The sequence below is a fragment of the Hoplias malabaricus genome, chromosome 6 (assembly GCF_029633855.1).
Source record: "Hoplias malabaricus isolate fHopMal1 chromosome 6, fHopMal1.hap1, whole genome shotgun sequence".
Lineage (NCBI taxonomy): Eukaryota > Metazoa > Chordata > Actinopteri > Characiformes > Erythrinidae > Hoplias > Hoplias malabaricus.
This window is the reverse complement of record NC_089805.1, coordinates 37,915,847-37,932,179: the sequence shown is the minus strand read 5'-3', so window position 1 is coordinate 37,932,179 and position 16,333 is coordinate 37,915,847. Positions and strand designations below refer to the sequence as shown.

The 16,333-nt window shown below is 40.9% G+C and overlaps 1 protein-coding gene across 7 annotated transcripts in view; it reads right to left on the bottom strand.

Moving 5' to 3' along the window:
* adgrb2 (adhesion G protein-coupled receptor B2) overlaps positions 1–16,333 on the bottom strand; it is a 341,993-nt gene that overhangs the window by 143,615 nt on the left and 182,045 nt on the right. For 6 of the 7 annotated variants that reach the window (XM_066673975.1, XM_066673976.1, XM_066673980.1 and 3 more), the window contains 4 exons: positions 5,600–5,764; positions 5,065–5,229; positions 2,741–2,842; positions 1,127–1,233 (listed from right to left, as the gene is read on the bottom strand). In XM_066673975.1, the coding sequence (XP_066530072.1) occupies positions 1,127–1,233; positions 2,741–2,842; positions 5,065–5,229; positions 5,600–5,764 (539 nt within the window). Of the gene's footprint in view, positions 1–1,126; positions 1,234–2,740; positions 2,843–5,064; positions 5,230–5,599; positions 5,765–15,084; positions 15,250–16,333 lie in introns of all 7 variants that reach the window. The other variant, XM_066673982.1, reaches the window with a different exon arrangement.

The following is a 16,333-nucleotide window of genomic DNA, read 5'->3' as shown; positions in this document are numbered from 1 at the left end:
TAAACTTTGTAACCCTAAGTTCTAAGTAACTTATATGTGCACTCACATAACCGAATATAAATGGTATACTGGCTTTAAACATGCTCCACTGCAGACAGAGAGAAAATAAGCCCGACACTAATGACAGAACATCATTGAAAATCAGACCAACAATAAAAGAGGAAAAGCACAGACTCAGTCTTTGAGAACGAATCAAACTCATTGATCCGTGTTCACAGCAAAGTGCATAATGTTCAGAGAAATGAAAAGCACGAAACAGCAAACTGCAAACAAAACAAAACAAAACACACACACACAAACACAAAAAAATAATGCTTCCGTTTTGACTGACTGAGCTGGTTTATGACCTAAAGAGAACAAAGTTGCTGCTGATTGACTAAAGACAGCTTTGTGGGCCTGAGAGACAGCAGACAATAGCAATCAGAACTAACTAAACACTGTCTGATTATAATGAGGGGTTAGTGAACAGGTTAACAGAGCAATCAACCCAATCACACTGCGCCCTGAGTCAACTCTCCTACCCTCATTTATTAAAAGTGTCATGCAATTATCCTGCACACAAGGTCAAAGTTCAACAAACACAAATTAGGAGGAGCACATGAATATCAAGTGCTCGGCAAGAGGCAATGCTGAAAAGTCAAATGGCAAATAAAAGTTAATAGATCTGTGCACACAACAAACAAACAAATACAAACAAACCAGGAGTCAATACAAAAGCAAGCTCCCAGAAGGTTGTGTTAGTAACTGTGTTTACAAACTCATCAATGGTTCATCTTTATTGGTCTCAGACAACAGGTCTAAGACCCAATTTAATTAGAATGTTTAAATACGGTTCAGTTATTGTCTTCGCTGATCTAAGAATACGTTGTTTAACTTTATCTGGCTTCGGAACAATATCAGAAAATGAATCCAGGACAAAATATATCAACAGTGGAACTGTTTTTCTTCTATGACTTTTGAAAAAACATTCATTTTCAAACAGAAACCCAAATTATACCCAGGATTCAAAACATGGGCATGAAGCTAGCTACAGTGGTCTTGTTGTGTGCATGTAAACGTAGGTTTGGACTCAGGATAAAATGGATTTCAGTATAATCAGCATTTTAGAGCAAAATTTCCCACTTACAGATAAATGTAAATATCTATACTCAAGAGAGATGCATCGGGCGAAGCTCGGAGGACCCCAGTAAGCAACTCCATTAGAGTCCAGCAGACAACGACGACTAGCAGATCCTACAGAGAGAAGGCAAAATACATATGAGAGCTGTTTCTTAAGATGGTAGAAAAATAAAATGACCCACTTTTTATATTCAGTAATGTCAAGCCATTCTGTATAATGTGTAATAGAGATAAAGCCTTTTCTTCTGGTGCAAAATTCTTCTCTGCCTCTTGTTAGCAGATAAAATCAAGAAAAATGAAAAAAGGAGAAAAAAAATCTCTCCAAAACATGCAAACCCTGCCGCAAAGCCCGTTTACTCACACTTGCATCATGCTGCCTCTATGCAATGGGCCATGACCAAACTATCACCCGTCTGCCCATCTGCGCTGGGCAGGACAGAGCTGCATTCACACTCTAATCCACAGGGAAATACTAACAAAATCCCTTGGGTGGAAACTGTGTTACTTCACCTGCCTGCAGGACAGTTTTTTGTTGTTTTTTTTGTTGCTTTTTGGAGGTTCTCACAAGGGATATATTACTCCTTGGCTTTGACCACATTCACCAGTGCATTCTGCACTCAATACTTCAAAGGCACCATTTATTAGCTGTCTGTGTTTTTTATTAGGTATAAATCAATGAGAGCCTAGGGGCTGTTTCCAGCATGATATCGGAGATAGATCACACGGAGCACTTTGGAAACCTAAACATGCTAAAAAAAGAGTAATGCATGGTTAGGTGCAGTGGGTCAGTGAGGATTGTGCCTCAGGCCATGGTGCCCAAGGGCGTGAGCTTTGTGAATTGACCCAAAGCCAACATTTTGCAAGTAACTACTATAATTTAATGCTCAATATCATACTAAAGTCTCCCTGGACTGAGATGTGGCTCTGAACTGTTAGCCTTGTTTACAGTCACCATGCACGGAGATGCTAAACAACAGAGCATTGAGCTTCCACTCACGCATCACTCTTCAGTGGGCTCCAAACTGAATGTTCATTAAATGCAGAGAAATCAACTTATTTTGAAGTCATGAAGCTCGTTGCCTGTGGTGAGTTTCTGGAAATGACTAATTGCATCTCTGATAGTGCTTTATGGTCTGGTTTTACTGATCATAAAATCACTTAATAAAGCCATTTTTCATGAGTTGGAAGTAGCACATCAGTTTTTCAGCACACTGTGGTTCCGTTCCTGTCATTACTACAGCTCATTTATCTTTTGAGTCATTTTTTGAACTTTCAAACAGTGGTCACACTGGGTATTGTATAATACATCAACCTCCTTATTTATAACATAAATTATATTAGTCTGTGACTTGATGTTTTATTTACATAGCCTCTGATGCAAGCAATGTACTCATAAGCCTACTTAAGCACAATGTCAAATCAAAGTTCAGCCGTACATGGCACATGGCTTAATTAAGTTTGATAAAATCTTTAGTGAGGTTTTAATCCTCACGACATTCTTCTCTGTCTAATGAGGAAACAGTAACACTATAATAATCTGATTATCACTTCATCAAGGAGGGAATTAGTGAGAGTAAGTGCAGAAGTAGTTAATGAAGAGGTGCTTTGTTGGGCATCTCACCAGTGGCGTTTGATGGACACTTGTTGTAAACAGTCTCTCCAGCTGAAGCTCTCTTCCATGTCATAGACACCTGGTACTCGTCCCTGCAGATTTCATGAGGAGCTGCACAAAACACACAACAATGTAAGACAGGAGGAAGCGGGTCTATTGCTGGTTGTAGAGGTCTACACGAGCAAGAAACTGTGGTTCTGACCTGTGCCTTTAAAATTCAGCTGGAGACTAACTGGTATAGTTAGAGAAAACATGTCCCTATTATTGTGATCAATTTTTGATTATTTATTATTATTATTATTATTATTTCATATGTATATATATCAAGCCCAACCAATTATCTCAAATTCAGTACAAACTCTCGTCTCATCTCATCTCATTCGTATGTAGCAGACTTCTAGATTGTTTTCACTATTGGGAAGGCTTCACACTAGAAATACGTCTGAGAAAAATGTCTTCTGTTCAGCCACAAGCTCATTACCGAGGTGGGACTAATGGTTAGGTCTATTCTGCAGTCTTCCCAAAGTTCTGCATGGGTTTGTGTTGAGCACTGCACCAAAGCACTGTTACACCATTTTATAGAATGTTGTTGCATGTTATCCATTGGGACTCAAAAACATGAGAAACAGACCCAGAACTTAAATCCTCCACCACCAAACTGTGCAGTTCTCCTGACACATGAGAAAAACTAGACATGTCAAACAAACAGTCACTAATCACTCCAGATGTTTTCTTTGCTCCAGAGCCCAAGGTTTTTGGAAAGATAGCATCCTATGACAGTGTTATGTTGAAAGTCTGTTAAAAAGCTACGTACGACCCCCTTCAGCCAGTATTTCTCTACGGAGAACACATAGCTGCAAACTAGATTTTATGCCTCTGTTAACAATGAGCTGGAATGGGTGAGACATTTTTATATTGATATTAAGGTTAAGTGTGGTTACCCCTTGTATAATACATTTAAGACACATGCGCTACACTGTAGAATGCATCCTCCACTTCATTTCTTTCTTTTAAAACATACTGCAAGCCGCCTTTAGTCACCAAATAAAACTGCATTCCTCCCTGCTTGACTCCCATCAAAACAAGGTAAAAACTCCGGCTGCGAAAACAGAAAGAGAGCAAAGAGAAAGTGGAAAAAGTAGAAATACGTCCATGGGAAGCACTCCTTTTTCATCTAAATATATGCTTCCAGACAAAGTTATTGGACAGATTTTTGTCTTCGGGATCTGGGCACAGTGCTATCAAAGCCATGTGCCTGATATAAGCTCCGCGGCAATGTCTGACATTTATTTAATCTATAGCCTCCCAAAGCTACAGTCAAAGACACGCTTATTAAAATCTGCTGTTTGCTGCGCTGGGCTGACACGCTGACAAATCGCACGCAGCACAGCTTTGAACAATTCGCCCCAGCCAAGGAGGCCTTGCCTTTGCTGAAAGAAAGAGAAAGGGAGGAAGAGGAAAAAAGGAGGAGAGTGACTGTCAAATGGAGGGAGAGAGTGAGCAGGAGTGTGTGTGTGTGTGTGAGAGAGAGAGAGAGAGAGAAAGCGAGAGAGGGAGAGAGAGTGAGAGGATGCAAGAGAAAGCATGCAGGAGAAAAAAGAGAACGAGTGGGAAAGCAGGAGAAAATAAGAGCGAGAGAGAGAGAGAGAGAGAGAGAGAGAGAGAGAGAGAGAGAGAGAGAGAGAGAGAGAGAGAGAGACTTATACAGACAGAAAATATATAGAGAAAAAAATAACCTACAGGTACACAGACAGACTGAGAAGAAAGAAAGTGGAGCCTAGAGACAGTAGCGAGCGAATAAGCGAGGGAACGGGAGGGAGAGAGAGGGGAAAAAAGAGTAAAGGAGAGATGCCTGAGGTAGACAGAAAGATGGCAGAAAAAAAATGACAGATGCCCAGTGACAAGAGAGTAGAGTGAAGACAGAGTATGAGGTAAAAGACACAATAAAGGTAGCTTGTGTAAAATAAAGAGAAGGTAACCAGGCACCGGGCAATAGCTTAGCAACCTGTGCATACGATTATTTTTAATTAAAGCAATAATTAATTTTTAATTAAGGCAATAGAGACAAAAGGCCCTGGTTTTTTTAAGCATTTAAATATCTTGCATTTTTTTGTAATGCATTACATTTATATACAATTTTTGTGTCCATTTCAAGTCTGAACTTTTGTCCTCAAATGATGGTAAATGTGCAAATAAAATTGTAAAAAGAGATTTTCTTAAAACCTGACTTATATACACAGCAGCTTCCTGTTTCATTACTGTGACAGCACAACACTGCATGTGCAGAAAATGTGGAATCGGTTGAGATTTGGCATTTTCACAAACACACTCACCTGGGCACTTCTTGTCATTGCAGGCACGCACCTCCTCCCCATCCCCATCGCAGGGGTAATCCTGGACCCCTGTACTCTCACACATTCGGAAGCGCCGCTGCCAGCCCGAGTCGCATGTTTTAGAGCAAAGACTCCAGTGATTCCATGCCCCCCAGTTACCACCACCTGAAAGAAAGAGAGCAAGAATAAAGAAGTTAAAAAGGACAGGGCAGAAGGTAGAGAGAGGGCATGAGAGTAAATTTACACTATTTGTCTAAAAGTGTGTTTATGAACAGAGATGTTCAAAGCTTGTATAATCTAAACCTTAAGGCCTTAAACAAAAATGGCAGGCCAGGCTCAGAAGCAGGTGCACCATGCCTTAGTTTACCCTGCGCAATCACAGTGCTGTGGAGAGAACTACAAAGCCCCACTTCCCTCTGCCTGGAATTTGTTTTCTATGTTCATGACGTTATATGGTTGTGATATTTCCTTGTGACACAAATGAATAAATGACCACATGAATTAGTGTGTGTGTGTGTGTGTGTTTAAGTCACACCTCCACAGGACGGGTTAGTACAGTCTTGCGTTTCCGAGTGTGGACCCTTGCACTCGGCCCACCCGTGCACAGACACACTGCACCTCCGTTGCCTCTGCTGAGACCCCACACCACAGGATACAGAACATCGAGACCACTGAGACCAGTCCAGCCATTGGCCTTCCACTACAATGAGAGAGAGAGAGAGAGGGAGGGAGGGAGAGAGAGAGAGAGAGAGAGAGAGAGAGAGAGAGAGAGAGAGAGAGAGAGAGAGAGAGAGAGAGAGAGAGAGAGAACAGTAACTCATTACGGTACAGAAAGGGGACACAGAGTAGCAGTTAAGAAAAAGATATAAATCAAAAAAGACAAACACACATACATCAATACAAAGAACAACCGAGGGCCCTGTAAACAGACTGAGCCTGTATACAGTTCATTCTTTTCTCAAACAATACGTTTGAATTACAGGAATCTGCAGTAAGAGTAAAGACAGTAAACAACACAGACCAAGGCCAGTCTTCTGCCTTGTTATATTACTGTGAGTGGATCGTGTCCTCACAGGAATGGTACTACATCTCCAATAAGGTTTATAAAACATTTCACATTCAAACACCTAAACTCACCCAAATTCACAGCGAGAGGATCATCAAACTAATTAATCAAAATATCTAAAGTAATTGAAGAGCTTTGATTTCAAAGATATCTCGACTGAGATTTTGTGGAAGAGAAGTTACAGTCTTGGCCTCAGAGATGAGCTGGACAGCTCAGTAGTAGTACACAAAGGGACTGAATAAAGGACAGTGTCGAGAGAGCACAATGAATAACACCATCAATCAGCACATAGGAAATTTCATTGCCCAACCAGGAAATTATTGTGGCCTCAGTTGCTTCGATTAATTTGCTGTGGTGTGCACAGAAGAGTTGGGCGAAAAGTATAACATCGCATTAATTAAAGAGCAAAACAATTTATTCTAATAATATATCACCCTGCACTTTACTGGGTGCTTTAAAATGTTTTTTTCTGCCACCTGCATGCGGTTATATATTCTCTCTGAACCAAACATACCAGTGCTTTAAAAGCACAATTAACCATTTCTTCAATGGTTCTTCCTCACGTTATGACACCTCATGGCCCATTTCAAAATTCATTCATGCATTCATTCATTATCAGTAAGCGCTTATCCAATTCAAGGTCGCGGTGGGTCCAGAGCCTACCTGGAATCATTGGGCGCAAGGCAGGAATACACCCTGGAGGGGGCGCCAGTCCTTCACAGGGCAACACAGACACACACACACATTCACTCACACACTCACACCTACGGACACTTTTGAGTCACCAATCCACCTACCAATGTGTGTTTTTGGACTGTGGGAGGAAACCGGAGCACCCGGAGGAAACCCACGCGGACACAGGGAGAACACACCACCTCCTCACAGACAGTCACCCGGAGCGGGAATCGAACCCACAACCTCCAGGCCCCTGGAGCTGTGTGACTGCGACGCTACCTGCTGCCCATTTCAAAATTTCTATAATAAAACTGTTAAACATTGTTCAGAATGTGAAATACAGCAGAGTTTTGGTGCCTAAATTGGTTCATTCAAAGACTAATAATAATTTTCTTTCCTGTGAGTTGCACATTATATGAATTAATGAATGTTCACTTCCAATTGATCATCAAAGGGTTAATAAAGTGGTAAAAATAAGCTGGACAGTATGTGCAGGCAGTATATAAAATAATCTGGGAATTTAGGACAAACCATAACAGCAGTGGAGAAAATATTTGTGCTATTAGTGTATACACTTGTGGTGTCCTAATGCCATACCACCTCATGAATATCACAAAAAAACAAAACAACAATGGGAAATAAAAGTACATTTCAGAGTAAAGCAGGATGAAAAATGAAAAGGCAAAACAGATTTATTTCTGAGGGCAATTAAATAGAAAATAGAACAGTGATAATATCAGTACAGAAATTAATGAGAGCCTTCTTTTGACTTTGATAACAGGAAGATACTGTGTGCACTCACTGGATTGTGGGATAAAAAAAAAAACTGTGATTTGCGTGGTTAAAAAATGCATTTCTGTTCTTCCTCTGTGAATCCAACCCAGGTTATTTGCATAACAAGGCACTGTAATATAATGAAAAGCTGGAAAACAGATCCACTTTAAGTTCCCAAAGTTTGAAACCTTTTCCATTAGAGGCAGAGGGGATGGATAAGTGGGAAATGTCTTACTGATTCTTTATCTTCCTTCAATGCTTATTTTATGAATTTAATTTTAAACACATGTTCACAAATATACTTAAATGTAATGTAATATATAACAGTAGCAGTATCGTCTGAAGTATCAAAGCAAATTTATTTCTATGCTGCATTAATAAAATGGCAAATACCAGCAGCTAAGACTTCAGTCTATTGATGATATAGTTACTGTATTATATAAATACAGCGTCTTGGTTACTATTTCTTATTTGGTTCATTGTTTAAAGCCTGCCATTTACATTTTAAACAAGTATTTGAGCATGTTTACTGAATCAAGGCTCAACCAACCCGGTCTCACCCCTATTCGTGATATAGTCACATATATAGGGGATTGCAATTCGTGACATAGTCCAAACAAACCGTCATATCAGTGCGCTGTGTTATGCGACAGTAACACGAAAACTCCTCCTCATTAAGGCGTCATTACCATCCGTTAATACCATGGTCTTATTTTTATTTACGGAAAATATAACGTTACTAATTCATTATTTGCTAAAATATCGAAGCAAATAATGACTAGAGAAATGTCCTTTTCAGTATTAACCTTTTGACAATTAGTCAAAATATCGTTAAGTGAAAGAAATGTTCTCGTTAGAGTTAAAGCTAAAGTAGGACACCAATAATAAGCATTGCTTAGGAGAAATATTATAATAAAATACTTTATGCCTTTGTTGGAATAACAACCTATGTCATGTAATTCGCATTATGCCTTTTTCTATGTTATGAGTAATGACGCCTGTAGTGAGGAAGAGTTTTCGTGTTACTGTGGCATAGTGTTTGTTTGGTAATTACCCATTCACTTATGATCGTGATATTGTCGCATAAAACATTGAAAATATGCGACTATGTCACAAATTGCAGTCCCCTATATATGTGACTATATCACGAATAGATGTGAGACCGGGTTGGCTCAACATGGCTAATGTTCATGTGGATAAATACAGTCTATCTCCCACAGCTATGTTCCAAAATGTAGTGTAAAGCATTCTTAGAAAAGCAAATGTGGTACAAACTATTCACCAATATTTTTTTTTATTCAAAAAGAAATATTGGATGAGCTAGAAGTCTAGAAACTTCTGGGTTATTTGCTAGCACAAATATTCATTCACTTGGTTATCTAGTGTGAATGGCATGTTACATGTTATAGAAGGAGGCTATGTGGAATAATGAGTCTTGGGTTCCTGCCCACGCTGAGAACTGTAGTCAGGTTTGGGCAGAGGTCTGACCCAATACATCAGACCATGAGGTTTTTATGTAATTACATACCATACATACACAATTTAGCTGCTCGGCACATTTGGAGGAGAATGCTAACTGCACAGCTCTGCTAGGCAAGCTAATAGATCTTCGTGTAGGCCAGCAGTGTGATTGTGATGAAGGGAGAAGGAGGACCACAGTTTCAGTGCAATCTCGGACCCCGAGGCCTGGACGATCATACCAACCCTAAGACTGCTGCTCTAGTCAGGGGTACCCCAAGGCTTTTCTAAAACAACAGCCTTGTTTGTTGAAATACCTCGGCAGAGTTGATCTTATATGAGGGTACACTGGGCATTCAGCCACCATTTTAAAGGCTAGGCTAGTGTGGCTCTCATGGGTATTCAGGGGATAATATGTCAGTCTTCTGTGGAATCAGCTTCACCTCTGGACTTCTCAAGTAAATCCTCAGTGAGCACCAAAATCACACTTGAACTACACCCGCCAGATCTTTCAATATTATTTTAAAGCCTCCATCAGTCTAAGGTTTCAATAATGATAGCCTCGGTGCTCTAATGATGTTTACATTACCTGCCTCCCTGGAGAAAACCTGTCATGTCCTTTGACTTTAATATGACACTTTTCATGCAAATAATCATCTAGCATCACTCTCCTGATACACCCCGGGCCGTACGAGGGAAATGTGGAAAGGTTATCCATGCATACTGTTTTTAAACTGATCTGGCTATGATTAATAGCATAACTTAAAATCAAATTCGCCCTCAACTGAAATGCATTTCAAGGAAGAGAAAGCACTAGATGGCATATAATTGCCATGACACACCTGCCCTGTCAGAACTGAGTGTTTATACCGCATATTTTTAAGGCTATTATGCAGGATTCCAAAATTTCAGCAGATTAAAGACCTGACATGATACATTCCATTAATCCAGTGAGGATCAGCCATGTAAATTCTGTCAGTTTGACCTATGTGTTGAGTAAAGCACAGTTAGAGCTTATTGCATATTCAGCAGTCCTCCGCAGCTGGGGTTAAACAGGCCTGTCATGGCTCAGAGTGTGTGATAAATAACAACAATCTTCTCAGGCCCATAAACCAATCAGTATTGAGGAATGTGGCCGGTCCGTCCACACCATCATCAGCCCTCACAGTACCACACTCATCATCACTCACTGAAACAAGCTCCTTACAAAAAGGACATGAACATGCCTCTGCTGCCAAGAGAGAGATGCCCCAGCTGGAGAACAACAAACCTTCCTCACCTCCTCAACTTAAACACAACACATACAGCTGGGCACCCAGATAGAGAGAGGGAGAGAGAGAGAGAGAGAGAGAGAGAGAGAGAGAGAGAGAGAGAGAGAGAGAGAGAGAGAGAGAGAGAGAGAGAACTACAGAGAGAGTAAGCATCTATAAACTATTGAAGTTCACTCTCCATCTCCATATACCACAAGGGCTGTGCTGGTGGTTATCATTTCAAAGGCGCTTTGCCTTTGAACCTCAGCATCCAGGGGTGTCCAGTGTTCAGAAATGAGCAGCAAAATCTGGAAAAAGTGCATTTCCTACTAGACCTCTGGCCGGAGCTGCACTTTCCTCGCCTGCACCTAGTGATCATTCCACCCTGAGCACTCCCTCTAAAGTTCTGAGAGTAAGTACTTGGTAAAATTGTAAGATTTCCATTTCAAATGCATTCATCATATGCAACTGAAGCTTTCCTTATAACCCCAATTACTGATTTTCTCTTAGTTTCCTATCAACCAAAAAAAAACAAATCTAAAGCAAATAATTTCTTTATGGATTTGCCAGGATAACCCTTCAAAATTTTCATTTACTTTAATTAATTCTAATCCTGAATCTCTCAGGCTCCCTGCTGTTTATAATCATTACTCTTTCCAACCAAACGCTGCCTCTTTAAACCATGCTACCATTAGCTAACCTTTAACTAATTATCAGGAGGGAAAATAAGGGGGAAAATTCAGTGAAGACAAGTTGACAGGCTGTCACAGAAATCTTTCCTGAAGTCTCGCTCCTTTAATACATCAGACTTGGCTTCTTTATGAAGCCTGTACATGCATTATAATACTTCCCAGCATAAAAAGATCAAGGAATGTTCTTTTTATTTCTGTGAAAAGAGGCTCTTGCTGAGGACAAAGCTCACTCTGATTTGTTCCTCTCAGGTATTAACTGTTTAAAGCTTTCTGACCTATTCTGACCCCTATTACTCCTGCCTGTTTTAAGTCACTTGCTTAATAATTCAACTGTGTATAAATCTGTAAAACCACATTAAAACACAGTGGAAACTATGAAAGAAACAGGTCAAATTTCAGCCAGCTCACTGTATAGAACTGGAAGCTCACTAAATTCATTCATTCTCTGTAAGCGCTTATCCAGTTCAGGGTCGCGGTGGGTCCAGAGCCCACCCGGAATCACCGGGAACAAGGAAGGAATACAGGGGGCGCCAGTCCTTCACAGGGCAACACAGACACACACTCACATTCACTCACACCTACAGACACTTTTGAGTCTCCAATCCACCAGCGTGTGTTTTTGGACCGTGGGAGGAAACCGGAGCACCTGGAGGAAACCCACGCAGACACAGGGAGAACACACCAGCTCCTCACAGACAGTCACCCGGAGCGGGAATCGAACCCACAACCTCCAGGCCCCTGGAGCTGTGTGACTGCGCCACTACCTGCTGCGCCACCGTGCCGCCCTCACTAAATGAAATGAATGTATTAATTGAAATATTGACACATTCATTTCCATCAGTCTGATTCCATCAGTCATCAGGCAGTGACACTGACGTGGTGGTGATTTGTTAATGTGCGTTGTGCTTGTACGGGTGGATCAGACACAGTAGTACTGCTGGAGTTTTTAAACACTGTGTCCACTCACTGTGCACACATTCCTACCTCATTGGTCCACCTTGTAGATGTAAGGTCAAAGACAGTAGCTCATCTGTTGCTGCACAGTTTGTGTTGATTTGTGTCGGTTGGATAGTTTTGGTTGGTGGACTGATCTCAGTCCAGCAGTGACACTGAGGGCTTTAAAAATAATAAAAAAAGCAGCACTCCTGAGATACGAGGGGAAAGTAAGTAGCATTTACAAATGCCAGTGCCTACAAGCGATGTGCTAAACAAAAGTTAAGTGTCACTGCATCCTGTATTTGAATGAGGTTAGTCTGAAGTTAAACTAGCATTATTGTTGCAAATATACTTATAGTCAGAACAAACTGTCCTGTGCAGTTAAATGAGATTAAATGAAAGTAAGTTAAAATTTGTGATTAAACATAAGTGAGCCATTTTTCAGGAGAGATACAGACAGTGGTGGCCCTAATACCTTAATAAACCTAATAAATTACTTACAATTTCATCTTTAAAAGATGAGAGAGAAAAAAAAAGAACTTCACAATCCACAGTAGTCCACATTTTCCCTGTGAGAATCAGCTCAGTGAGGTCCAATTACACAAAAAAAGGAAATGATATGCAAAAGAATGCGAATCAAATAAGTTGTGTGTCCATTCCAGGCTGAAAATCTAATAACTTACTTACTGTTCAAGTATACTAATTCAACCTGAACTGCTGTAACAGAAATGACTGAGGATACCTACATAAAGTAAATATGTCTCCTGCATTGCCAAACTGTCTGATCTGGATGTGGTTTATTGGCAGGATACTGATTAATCCACAGGACCTCAACGGATCAGCCAATACTACTGGCCAGTTGACAAATTGTCCTGTATGGAAAGCATTTATATAAGCATTCGAATGTGAATACTTAAACACAACAGAAACAGCTGCTGCTGAACTCTGGAGGCAGGGCTGTTGTACCCTAAGGCTACAATAACAGATACCGGTGTAATTTAACATGTCTAAGGTGATTCTCATGGCCCGGCATGCTTCAGTAAGTAGCAGAAGTGTCTATTAGTGTGATCTAACCCTGCCTTGGCTTTAATTGCAGGGAGTGAATTGCATTTCAGGCTGACGGGGGGGATGAGGTTTGAATATGAAGAAAGGTGAGATGGTGTTATGGTAGAGAAAGTGCGTAGAGAAGAGGTAAAGGATCTGCTCGCCGAAAGGCCGTAATCACTGTCCGTCAAGCTGCGCTCACCGAGATTGGCCGGACTCTTCATTCGTGCCTCCTCGAATCAAAGGCAATCATAGTGATTGGCCGTCACCTCTAACCCTCTGCCTGGCAGCGTAATGGAGGTTTTCAACAAGAGGGGACTGTTCAAATTGAAACCAAATTGAAATGTAACAGTCAGATGATTTATTGCTCATCTCGACAAGGTAATAACTAATCTGAGAGCTGCATCCTGCTCACTAAGTCGATGGCGGCGCTGTAACAGAGTCAACAGAACCCCTGCAGGTGCACAATCATCTGTGGGTCTGTTTAAATAAGGTGAACCAGACTCACTTCCATCTGTCTGAACTGGACTCAGACCACACTCAAGCTGTGACTGGCACCGTGAGTAAAAATGAAGAAAGAAATACTAAATATATGTGAGGGGAAAAGATTTAGAAGAGCAATATTGAGAGAGGGTTATAATGTGTGTGTGTGTGTGTGTGTGTGTGTGTGTGTAAATATGAGAGAGAGAGAGAGAGAGAGAGAGAGATGAGCAAAGGAAAGGTGACAGGGCAGATTAAGAGAGAGAGACTGGAGAAAGGTCATCAGAGTGTTGCGAGACAGAATAAGTGGAAAACAGTAGCCTACAAGAGAAAAGCTGACCATGAATAAAACACCAGGATAATGACAGAACATAAAGGCTGTGAGAATGAAGTGGGAGAGATAGAGATAGAGCAGGAAAAGAGAGATTTATGCCGGAAACACAACCCACGCAAGCACTCAGACTCTAATGATAAGACGTATCTACTTACACGGGTATCTTACGGCCCTGTTATACAATGCGCAGTCTTACTTTACTTTGGCAGTTAATAAACTCAGCACATAAGTGGTGGGGTGAAAGAGTACAAAAGCCCCGTTTCAACTGAATTTGTTTTACTAGAGAATCTATGGAGGTGTAGGACTGTACTTGCTGTTTCAAACTGGATGACACTAGATAGCCTGGACATTTACATAATGAGAAAGAATAGCATGAGGTTAGTAAAGTGGGTTCATTCAACTTAATAACTCTAAGTTAATTTACTTAATAACTCTATTTTGGATGTCTGTTAGAAGACACTTGGCCAAATCAGGATCCATATTGGTAAGCAGAGTCTCCTTGTTTTGTAATGACATGTCATTACTGAGGAAGCTCTGCCTTCAGTGTTAGTTTATTACAGAAGGTCATTCATCCAGAATGATTATTTACTATATTTGTAGACTCTCAGCTGTACCTTTTGCTCTCACTGTGTGTATTACCCTCAAGGGTACATCTCTGTACCTTCATCTTCAAAAAAGATACTTGTTCAATATTCTAGATTAATGGTAGACTTTTAAGTTGTGTTGGTTTCTTACGTACCATTTCATCTCCAGGACTTATGTTTTGTTGTTTTATTTTACACAGTTCTATACAAAAAATTGAGAAATATTCACTTCCCCAACTTTTATACTGTTTGCACCTTTACTAATGATGATGTACCTGTACCGTACCTGTTTTTCTGAGAGTGTAAGAAGAATGGACATGGATTCATACTGGGTTACAATCTCTGCTCCTGGTGGTAAACCCTCTCAGGTAAAACATTTCCAGTAGGAACAGGGCTTTTACTAATTACTTATTTTAGTCAAACTGCGTGTGGACTTGGCCGCTGTAATGATTGCTTGCTGCAAGTTTGAGAATGATTATTCTTGCACTTGATTATTTTATGCATTTAAGCCTATTAGAATAACAAGTTCCAGTACTGAATTGCCATTGCTTGGAGTGTTTGTGTACTTGCGTGAGTCACATTATTAGCCTTAAAGCAGGGGTGTCAAACTCATGCTCTCTATACTTAGCCAACGGGTTGACATAGGTGCTAAATAAAGAACGATTCTGTGGTACTGAGTCTGACACCCCTGCCATAGAGTAATGGAGAAATGGAGAATGGTACTAACCAGGGCACACAGCTATATTGCAGAGTTTGGTCTGCACCTCAGGCCCTCCGCAGCCCTTCACTTCATGTTGAGGGGCCACACAGCTCCTGCTTCTTGTCCGAGAGCCACGCCCACAAGTGACTGAACACAGGCTCCATGGAGACCACTCCTCCCACAGCCCATGCACTGCAAACACCAACAAATCCACCAGCAGTGTGAGACTGGGCAGCAGTAGACGAGGTCAAAGACTTCCAGAGGAACCAGCACTAGCCCACAGGAGCCCACCGGAGCCGTGATGCACAGCGGAACAGTCTCCGCCCACCTAGAGGATGAAAATTACCAGCACCTCCCACCATACCGGAGGCTGCAACTTCTTCAGAAATCCCCAGCTCCTTGCGGAGAATGCAGAGGCAAGGTTGCGACAGAGTGGAGCAGAGTAAAGGTTCAGGAGAGAGAATGCATGGACTATGAGATAGAGCATGTAGAGCTGGGATGAAACCTGCTGGAACTGAACAAGAACATGGCATGGAGAGTTAGATGAATTCAGGAATTGCCCCTTCTCATAATGACATGGTTACTTGGAAATGTTCTTATTTAAAGGGGCCATGTCCTAACTTTCTCTTGTAATTTATATCTGTTTTTTCACATCGAGGTTCTCATGCTTTTAATTCATTCTTGGTATCGCACTGACTGAGCTTTAACAGCTGTGAATTGAGTTTAAACAGATGTAGATAGAATGGGCAGTCAAACGTCAATGTAATCATGTTTGGGACATCATGTTAGTGCCCATAATAGTAATAGATCTTGCCAAGTGACAAAATGGTGTGCATATACAACACCAGGCACAGGTCAGAATGGAATACGAATACATGTCACCGGCATAGAACTGTACTGTCTAGAATTTAATGCTCTGTCTGTGTGCAGTTGTATAAGGGTTCACATTCTGTGAATTCTGTGAACACTAACTGTGTTTAGAGTTAGTGTGCAACCTATATTTTGCACACTAATGTAGGTTTTTGATGCCTCATGAAATGTCTCATGAGCCTTATTGATTGACCTAGAAATCAACCCCACTTTATATGTAATATATTTGTTTTTTATTTCATATAATACGTCTAGAAAAAAAAAAATACATCCAGCAGCTGTTAATGCAGCCCTAACAGATCCCCAGATGCCAATGTGTGTGGCCTCTGGGCCAGGTTCAGGAATGGGCTATAACATTTAATTTCAATATTTCAGTTCAAAATAGCAGCGGCTTTTTCATGACATG